Source organism: Mus pahari, chromosome 20, assembly GCF_900095145.1.
Source record: "Mus pahari chromosome 20, PAHARI_EIJ_v1.1, whole genome shotgun sequence".
NCBI classification, from domain to species: domain Eukaryota; kingdom Metazoa; phylum Chordata; class Mammalia; order Rodentia; family Muridae; genus Mus; species Mus pahari.
Genome location: NC_034609.1, coordinates 9,554,118 through 9,564,130, shown reverse-complemented (window position 1 = coordinate 9,564,130; position 10,013 = coordinate 9,554,118). Strand labels below are relative to the sequence as shown.

The 10,013-nt window shown below is 51.9% G+C and overlaps 2 protein-coding genes across 2 annotated transcripts; one reads left to right on the top strand and one right to left on the bottom strand.

Annotated features, from left to right (window-relative positions):
• The first annotated feature begins 414 nt into the window (after positions 1–414).
• On the top strand, positions 415–6,408 carry Wdr83 (WD repeat domain 83). The gene is made up of 9 exons (XM_021219997.2): positions 415–778; positions 862–982; positions 1,072–1,177; positions 1,459–1,507; positions 1,592–1,718; positions 5,175–5,242; positions 5,329–5,437; positions 5,527–5,641; positions 6,100–6,408. Exons 1-9 carry the CDS (start codon positions 676–678, stop codon positions 6,247–6,249), a joined length of 948 nt encoding a protein of 315 aa, XP_021075656.1. The 5' UTR covers positions 415–675; the 3' UTR covers positions 6,250–6,408.
• On the bottom strand, positions 6,281–9,738 carry Dhps (deoxyhypusine synthase). The gene is made up of 9 exons (XM_021219993.1): positions 9,466–9,738; positions 8,938–9,102; positions 8,164–8,285; positions 7,975–8,071; positions 7,803–7,889; positions 7,297–7,402; positions 7,118–7,221; positions 6,587–6,712; positions 6,281–6,509 (listed from the first exon to the last, which is right to left on the bottom strand). The coding sequence occupies exons 1-9, from the start codon at positions 9,670–9,672 to the stop codon at positions 6,414–6,416; spliced, it is 1,110 nt and encodes a 369-aa protein (XP_021075652.1). The 5' UTR covers positions 9,673–9,738; the 3' UTR covers positions 6,281–6,413.
• Positions 9,739–10,013: the final 275 nt, after the last annotated feature.

Here is a 10,013-nt window from a genome sequence, read left to right as displayed (position 1 = left end):
CTTAAGCATGAGGCCGCACATGCTGAAGATCATGCCGAGGAGATTCATGTAGTCCGGAGTCGGGTCGTCCAAAGCCGGGTTGCACTCACTCGGAGGAGGCTTATACCTGCGACAGGTTCAAGGATCAGGAGCGATCAAGTCCCACCTGGGCCACCTTAGCCAAGACCCACGGCCACAGCCAAAGACGCCTTGCCACGACTTGCTGGACTGCTCACCTCAGCACTTTGTTGGGCCTTCGTGGGTCGGACATATTGTTGGTGGACATAGCAAACTGAAGAAGACCACGCCGTCCTTCTTCCCCGGCTAGCAGAGCAGCTTCCGCCGTGGGAATGAAGGATGGCTTTTACAGTAACACCAGTAGCCTAGCGCTTCTGTTCCCAATAGCAGGGAGCAGGACGACTCTCAACCAGAAAAAGGAGAACGAGAAAAGGCCAAAACAGTCCCTGGAAAGTAGGAAGTCTAGGGGAAAAAAAAAAAAAAACTGAAAGGAGCTTTCAGTATCCCCGAAGCTGTCATTAAGGCGCTGAAAGTTTGAACACGGAAGTGCGAAGCAGGAAATAAATCCTGGGGGACAATAATAATGTTACACCCGAGCGAGGCTCTTTGAAAGCTCGGAAGGATGGTGGTCTCAAGACCTCGGCAGTAAAGCAGGCAGCGGCCTGAGGCACTTGCAGTATGGCTTTTCCCGAGCCAAAGCTGCGGCCACCCGAGCTGCCGCAGAAACGGTTGAAGACGCTGGACTGCGGCCAGGGCGCGGTGCGAGCCGTGCGATTTAACGGTAAGCGCCCTCGCCTCCCTCCCGGGCGTCCCTCCACCCGAGGCCGGCGGTCCCGTAACCCCTGCCCGCCCGCTGTTCCCCAGTGGACGGCAACTACTGCCTGACGTGCGGCAGCGATAAAACCCTAAAGCTGTGGAACCCGCTGCGTGGGACGCTGCTGCGGACGTACAGTGGCCACGGCTACGAAGTGCTGGATGCGGCCGGGTGAGCCCCGGGCCGGGCTGGAATCAGGAGCGCAGAGGCTGGCTAGGGGTCGTGAGTGGACACTGACCTTCTTTTTCCCCGTTCTCCAGCTCCTTTGACAACAGCCATCTCTGTTCTGGTGGCGGGGACAAGACGGTGGTGCTGTGGGATGTAGCAACTGGGCAGGTCGTGCGCAAATTTCGGGGCCACGCTGGAGTGAGTACAAGCCAGAAGACCCTCATTAACGTGTGCATTGTAGAGATCCGTATTAGCCCGTAGGTGGTACGAGGAAGATCCTTCCATTAAAGTCTTCCCCGTTGTGCCCATTTAGTATACCGTGACAGCCACCAAGCACTGTCTTCCTTCCAGTTTCCCCAGAACCTTTCACCTTCCCTACCTATAACACGTGCCCTTGCTCTAACATGCACCGAGAGCCTTGCCTTTATCCCAATCCACCGAAGCCCCACTCCTCTAAATTGGTAATTCCTGATTCTCAGAAGGTGAACACCGTTCAGTTTAATGAAGAGGCTACAGTCATCCTGTCTGGTGAGTCTAGGTCTGGACAGCTAGAAACTGGCTGCTGCCCAGAGACCCAAACCTGGCCTCACCTTCACGTTGTTGACCTTACAGGTTCTATCGATTCCAGTGTCCGATGTTGGGACTGTCGTTCTCGGAAGCCTGAGCCGGTGCAAACACTAGATGAAGCTAGAGACGGCATATCCAGTGTAAAGGTGTCAGACCATGAGATCTTGGCAGGGTGAGTGGGTCCAGAGCCACACTCCTTGCCCTGGTGCCACCGGAGATCATAGTGGCCATGGTTTGGTTTTTTGAGACAGGGTCTTTTGTAATCCAAAGCGGCCTTTAATTCTTAATCCTCTTGCCTCTACCTCCCAAGTGCTGAGTATCAGAATGAGCCGTGAAGGTCGTGGTGGCAGAGGCATTGGATCTCCAAGTAGTCAGGGCGATGTAGAGAAACCCTGTCTCAAAACAACAACTACAACACACACTCACACACACAAATACTGAATCCCTAGATGTCTTTTTGTTTTTCTGACAGAGAATCACTCTGTCCTGGAACTCACTGTACAGTCCAGGCTGGCTTTGTGGCAATATTCCCAGCTCTGCCTTCCAAGGGCTGCAATTGTAGGTATACACCTCAAAGCCTGGCCCAGCTCAGATAACGAGGCAACACTGCATTCTGTAAATCAAAATAAGCATCCCAAAAGGTCAAAGACATGGGGGCTGAAGAGATGGCTTAGTGGTTAAAAGCACTGGCTGCTCTTCCAAAGAAATCTAGCTTCAATTCTCAGCACCCACGTGGTGACTTACTATTAGTTGCCCGAGACTTCAGTTCCAGGGGACCTGGTACCTTCTTCTGGCCTGTGCAGGCACAAGGCATGCACACAGGGCACAAACATACATGCAAGCAAAAACACAAACACATAAAAAGTTTAAAAAATAGTGGAGATGCATCTGTATGGGGGAATATGTATGGAGGGGAGATAGCAGCAGAGGTCAGAGGCCTCTCTGGGGCTGGAGTTATTTTTTTTATTTTTTTTTTTTAAAGAATTATTTATTTAATTATTTATTTATTATATGTAAGTACACTGTAGCTGTCTTCAGACACTCCAGAAGAGGGAGTCAGATCTTGTTAAGGATGGTTATGAGCCACCATGTGGTTGCTGGGATTTGAACTCCGGACATTCGGAAGAGCAGTCGGTTGCTCTTACCCACTGAGCCATCTCACCAGCCCCTGGAGTTATTTTTTTTATTTATTTTTAGTATTGTATGCGTGCAGGCATATGTGTCAAGGTCAGAGGACAGTCAGTTCTCTCCTTGACTATGCTGAGGCGAGTCAGGATCTCTCTCCATTTCTGCCATGCTATGTACTGCAGGCTGACTGGCCCTTGGCTTTCCAAAAGACTCTTCTAGCTCCACCTCCCATTTCCCCAGGAAGAGTGCTAAGACATTAGATCTTGCTACTTCATCACACTATTTGGGTTCCAGATTTCAAACTTGTATCACCAGTCTTGCTTTCTTCCTGCTGAGCCTTCTCCTAGGCCTACAGACATCACTTAGTTTCAGCTTGGTGATACAGAACTCTATTGTGGCTGATTCCACACCATGGCCCAGCTTAAGAGCTTAAGCAAAAACAATGGCCTCTGTACTCCTTGGCTGCACCTGGTTGGCTACTCTCATCTCCAAGTCCCACTTCCGATATTACCTACTTGGACCTTTCTAGATCTTCCTTGTTCAGCATAGATTACTTAATGGTAGAAACTGTGTAGCCTCTTCCACTGAAAGAGCTACAGTTTCTAGTCTGTCCTGCCCAGTAGGACAGTCAGTAACTGCAACCATGAGGGCTGAAAAGACTGTCCAGTGGCTTAGAGTACTTGTTGCTCTTGTAGAGAACCCAGGTTTGATTCTCAGCACCCACATGGTGGCTCACAACCATCTGTAACTCCAGGTCTAGAGAATCCAACACCCTAGACCCTTTTTTTGGCCTCCTCAGGGAACCAGACACACACATGATTCATATACATAAATGCAGATAAAATATTCATGTATGAAATGAAAATCAAAAAAATTTACATAAATAAATGCAGCCATGAGCCAAGCAGGCACAGTGGCATGTGCCTTTAATCCCAGTTCTTGGGAGGCAAAGGCAAGTGGATCTTTGTGAGTTCCAGGTCATTCTGGTCTACAGAACAAGTTCCAGCTAGAACTAAATAGATACCGTGTCTCAAAAACTCATACACAAAAAACATCACTGAGTGCCAGCTATGGAAGATGTGCAATCTTCCCAGCACTGAGAAGGGGGGGCGGGCAGGGACCAAGAGTTAAAGGCCAGCCTGTCTACAGTTAGGCAGTAGTGGCACATGCCTTTAATCCTAGCGCTCAGGAAGCAGAAGCCGGCAGAGGTCTTGACAGTGATATCGAGAACAGCCAAGGCCACACAGAAACCCTGTCTCAAAAAAAAGCAAAAGACAGGAAGGAAGGAAGGAAGGAAGGAAGGAAGGAAGGAAGGAAGGAAGGAAGGAAATTAAGAAGTACAACAAATCTAGTCACATTAGAGACAAAAGTCAGCTGTGAGACAGCAGAAATGGGAGGACTGGTGGCAGTGAAGGCCTGGTGAGAGCAAACCCAGGTGGACTACAGCCACCTAGTGGCCAGCTGCTGCAGCTGCCATTGAGAGCTGCTGAAGGCATGGCAGACAGAATAGGGTCTCGAGGCCTGCAGGAGACACTTGGACATGTTTTTCTGAGAGTGGTGAAAGGACATATTTCTTTGAGGGGAAGACTGGCATTGCTGAGGTTGTGCTTCCAAAGTTCCTGGTGAGGCAGGTGTGGTAGGACAGACACACCTGTAATCCTTAGCAAGAGGGATGTTCAAGGACAAACTCAGTCACAGAGTGAGTATGAGACCAGTCAGGACTCCGAGATCCTGCCTCAAAAAGGGAGAAAGCTTGGGGCGCATTAAGGATTGGGGATTCCAGGCAAAGCCTTCATACACATAAGAAGAAGTAAGACTGGTGGTGCTGCGGGTGGGGAAGGAGTCGCACTGGGAGAATACAGCCGCCTTGGTATCTGTAGTAGACTGACTTCAGGATCTACCAGAGGTAGCACGTTAGGCTGCCCATTCTGCTACGTGGTTTTGGTTTGTTTGCTGGCTTGAGATGCTGAGTATGGAACTCAGGGTCTGTGCATGTTAAGAGACCAGCCTGGTCTACAGAGTAAGTTCCAGATCAGCTAGGGCTACACAGAGAAACCCTGACTTGAGAAAAACAGATAGCAAAATCTTTATAAAGCCAGGCGTGGTGGCGCATGCCTTTAATCCCAGCACTCAGGAGGCAGAGGCAGGCGGATTTCTCAGTTTGAGGCCAGCCTGGTCTACAGAGTGAGTTCCAGGACAGCCAGGGCTATACAGAGAAACCCTGTCTCGAAAAAAAAAAAAATCTTTATAAAATGTGTAGTTGGTCAAATGTGCAGATGTAGAACCCAGGTACAGGTAGAGTTGACTGCTGTTCCAGTCAGGAGGTACAGGATCTAGAAAGCTCTGAGTGGGACCAAGCTGTCCCGAGACTGAGTCACACAGCAGAAGAGCATCATCGCCTTGCTCACATTTTCCTAGAAGGCCAGGAACGCACAGGCACACAGGCTGCCCTGGAGCAAAAGGTCACAGTGCTTTAGGCTGGATCTATCCTTTCTTGCAGCTCTGTGGATGGCCGCATGAGGCGCTATGACCTAAGGATGGGACAGGTCTTCTCAGACTACGTGGGCAGTGAGTGTGGCCAGTGGGACAGTCAGGGCAAGTGGTGGGACAGACAAGAGTACCCAGATTTACCTGCCTGCCACACTCTCTCTAAGGTCCCATCACCTGCACCTGCTTCAGCCGGGACGGGCAGTGCACTCTGATATCCAGCCTGGACTCTACTCTGCGGCTTCTAGATAAAGACACAGGGGAGCTGCTGGGCGAGTGAGTGAGTCTCCGTGGTTGGCCCTTCCCCCTCTCCCCACTTCTGGGGTAGGACAAGCCCCTCTGATCTTCCCCACCCCCACTGCTAGGTATGTTGGCCATAAGAACCAGCAGTACAAGCTGGACTGCTGCCTGAGTGAGCGCGACACGCACGTGGTCAGCTGCTCTGAAGACGGGAAAGTGTTCTTCTGGGACCTGGTAGAGGTGAGCCTTCCCCTTGTGCTCCTGGCCAAGGGCATCAGCTGTGTGTTTCCCATGCTTGAAAAGAGCAATAATGACAGGTATTTGTGTAGGAACCTCTGGCAGATGATAGAGGGGTGTGTCTCACTTTGTAGCCCAGTCTGGGCTTGAATTCACCCTGCCTCCCTTTCCTAAGCTGGAATATGAAGGATGAATAAGGGAAAAGCAGGAAGGATATTTGAAGCAAGGGGAACAGCATATGCTAGAGGACTTGGAGAAGGTGGTGGCTGTCGTTGGTTCCAGATGGGTCACAAGGAGCTGAGCTAAGTCCTTTCTATGCCCAAGGCTAGCGGTCTCTAGGCCAAGGGTGTGGTTCAGTGGCAGGGTTTGCCTAGCATACTCAGAACCAACAAAACATCAGGGACGAGCCATCTGAGCACTTCAGGCGAGATAGTAATTGTTCCCTACCACTCGTTCCTTAGGGGGCCCTGGCCCTGGCCCTGCCTGTAGGTTCTAATGTGGTACAGTCACTGGCTTACCATCCCACGGAACCCTGCCTACTGACTGCCATGGGAGGCAGCATCCAGTACTGGCGAGAAGAGACCTATGAGGCAGAGGGTGGAGCAGGCTGAAGCTTACAGACTAGACACCAAGGATCCAGACTGACTCAGAAAACCCAACAAAAAGTCCATTTATTCTAGAGATGCTGCTGACCAAGGAGTGGGCCTAGGGAGGGGCTGGCATGTAAAGTAATAAATAAAGGTGTGGCAAAAAGCCTTAGTCTTTACCAATCTTCTTAGTCCTCATTCTTCTCAGCTCTGAAGGCATCTGCCTTTTGGGCGAATGTCTCAGCCACCAGCAAGGGGAAAACCAGAGAAGCATCAGCATAGACCTACGGAGGACAACCTCAGTGAGCCATGGAGCCATGGGACAGCCATGGACCTTGCACCCTGGCCAGCCACCACCTACCTTTACTGGCTGTGCATCCATCCGGATCTTGCCCCAAGAGACAGCCTCATCTGGCCGGGCTCCAGAGTCTGAGCCATCAAACTCCTGGGCTGTGTTGATATAAACAGCGTAGTCGGCTCCATTCCGCTGTGGGTAGAGGAAGCCCTCGTCAGAAGCAGTAGAAAGCTGGGTATGATACAGAGGAAGGCCTAGGGAGCTTTTAGGAAGGGCCCATCAGTGCCTGAGGTTACTGGGCAGGTGATCGTGTTTCCAATACCTTGTACCACCGTAAACCAAAATGTACCACTTCTAAGCATCCCATGTGACAAGCCAGTTAAAGCACAGGCAAAGAATAGTATATAGGGCTGGAGAGATGGCTCAGTGGCTGCCACAAACCATCCACAAAAGACCACACCTACCTCTGCTCCCACTACAGCACTATTCTGTGCCTCTGCTCCCACTACAGCACTATTCTGTGCCTCAGATCCATTACTCTTCACCCCATAGCCACCATATAACACAGTGGGGACGGTCACAGGCCACTGCACTCACCATGAGGTTAGCATTGGCGATGTGATGCTTGACCACACCTCCACCTAGGATGATCATCCCAGAGTGCTTGGCGAAAATGGCCTGCGTGTTGATGAGTCGCAGGTCTGCAAGAGGGCAGAGGTCAGGCCTTGACCTCAGAGGGCCTTCCTCCCCCTCCTCCCAGGGCCTTAGCACCTCACCTTCAACAATGTCCAGGACCAAGCCTGGGTTTTTATAGGAATGGAAGAAGATCATGTCACCCAGTGAGCCATCTGTGAGTGCTGGACTCAGCACAGGGATGTGGTTCTGGTGGAGACAGGACCAGTCAGCAGCTACAGCTCACACCCCAGGGAAACCCTGACTTCTCTGCTGGACATGACCCTTTGCTCTACATGTGGAGGCAGATGTGAGGGCAACCACACATGGCTTGAAGGTGCTGGCACACTGAGCACTGGCTTGTTACTGTCCAGACTCCTGTGCTGCATTGTCCCTGGGTGCACAGTACCCTGGGTCAGCCCCCACTGACTTCTAAGTCACTACACCAAATCTCAGGAGTGTAGGGGCATAAGTAGGAGAACCCTGCAAGCAAGTGACACACCTCGTCTAATTTGGGAAGACTAAGAATAATTATAGAGACTCTCGGGTAGGTACAAAGACAAAGTCAGTGCAAACCAAAGCCTGGGAGTACCGTCCCCACCCAACCCACCTTATGGGCCCAATAATACACAGAGTCTGGGTTGTTGATCTCCTTCCCAAGCCGGGAGATCATCTTGGAAGGTGTCCACTTCACACCCTATCAAGGGAGAGAATATCAGTATTAGCTCATATGTCTTCTAACTCTTGACTATGCTGGCCCTCCTGAGCCCTTCCAGCCCTACCTCTGTGTTCTGCTCTAGCACCATCTGGTCCAGAATGGGCATGAGCCAGTCCTCAAACTTGCAGTAATTGTCATTTGGTACCAGCAGGTTCCCAATCCTGGAAATGGGAACCATATGGGCATGGGTCACCGGGATGCTCTGCCCAGCTTCTCCCCCTCCCCCCCCCCCGACCACTACTCAGAACCTCACCTGTTGATCCCATTCTCCCGGAGTTCCTTCCCCCTGAGGCTGAACTCGCCAAGGTATGTGGGCGCCAGGCACTTGATGAGGTCTTCTTCCACACCTCCAGCAGTGGTCACCAACACATCCACCTGTGGTCGCAGGCAACACTGACCCCCCTTCTAAGCAGCAACCTAACATGGGTGAGCTCATCTAGACCTAAGCATGAGCTCTACAACAAAACCCAACTCCAGCCCCATCCTCTGCTTGAAGCAGACCCACAGCCAGAAAAAGTGGCACTCTTGTGATCCCAGCACTCAGAAAGGAGGCTGAGGCATGAGGGCTGCCAGAATGTCTCAGAACGATACTCCATCTCCTCATACCCTTTTTTAAAAAGATTTATTTGGGGCGGTGAAGGCGCACGCCTTGAATCCCAGCACTTGGGAGGCAGAGGCAGGTGGATTTCTGAGTTCAAGGCCAGCCTGGTCTACAAAGTAAGTTTCAGGACAGCCAGGGCTATACAGAGAAACCCTGTCTTGAAAAACCAAAAAACAAAAGGACTAAAAAAGATTTATTTAATGTATGTGAATACACTGTCCCTCTCTTCAGACACACCAGATCTGTAATGGCATCATCAGATCCCATTACAGTTGGTTGTGAGTCCCCATGTGGTTGCTGAAAAGCAAACCCAAATCTTTCACAGGACAGCAAATAATCTCTGAGCCTCTTCATTTCTCTTAACTGAATAACCCTTTTGTCTACTGCCCCAAGGAGGCTGGGGTCCCAGAGCTGACATGGACCCACCATGTTGTGCTGCACGAGGTATCGAATGGTCTCCCGGATGCCTGAACTGATGAGGTTGGAAGTATAGCCCAAGAAAATGGTGCAGCCTGTAAGTGGGCGGCGGCTCTGAGTCAGGTCTTCGTGATGGTCTTCATCTACGGCCAGTGGCTCCAGCTTTTTCTCAATCTGGTCATAAGGGCACAGGAAAGTTGCACTAAGACTCCAAACCTCAGTTGAGGTACCCTACCTGGATTGGATTCCAGAGGTTGATTGCACTCAGGGAGACGACTACAAAACCAAAGCACAACCCCTGCGCAGACCCTAACCCTCCCATTCCAGGTCCACGTCTGTCACTTGATGGTTTGAGGACCACCCAGTATCTTCAAGTCTCCTTCCACTGGGGAAAGCGAACCCCGGGCTCTCGCAGCGTTAAGCTCCTCCTACAAAGCCCTTTGGATTTTAACCCCAAGGTCCACCCATCGCAGAACCAGGACCCCGCCTCTCCCGGACGCTCACGCGCAAATCCGCCCGGGTCGCCCCGCGCCTCACCATGGCGTTGACTTGCTGCACCGCGCGCCCGAAGTTGGTAGCCTGGAAGCCGGTGGTGCGGTAGGCGTCCAGAAGCGCGTGGTAATCTACGCCGCGGTTGAAGTCGTAGCCTTGGACCTGGGCGCTCTCGGGCGGCAGCGCCGAGCTGTGCTTGAGCACGGCGGCCAGCGCCGAGGAGGGCGCCGCCCCTGGCGGGGTCCCCTCCATGTGCACCGCGGCCGCTCTCAGGTCACAGCAGCCTCTCGGCGTCAGCGCGGTCGGCCCGAGCCCAGGAAGTGCGACTCGGGAGCCTCGGGGGCGTGGGCGACAAAACCGGAAGCCACTTGGTCTCGTGACCCTGGGCAGCGCCCGCGGTCTTGGTAGCAACCATTTTACCCCTGTGTTCCGTACATGTGGTCCGGGAGCTGTTACTGAGCTTCAAGCATAGGAAAGTGCCTCGTTTGCAAGCTGTCTGTCCAAATATTCTTGTCCCCCCATTAGCGAAGTGATTGTTTCTAGGACGGAGCCCTTGGACACGACTTAGGGCATCAGGCAAAAAAAAAAAAAAA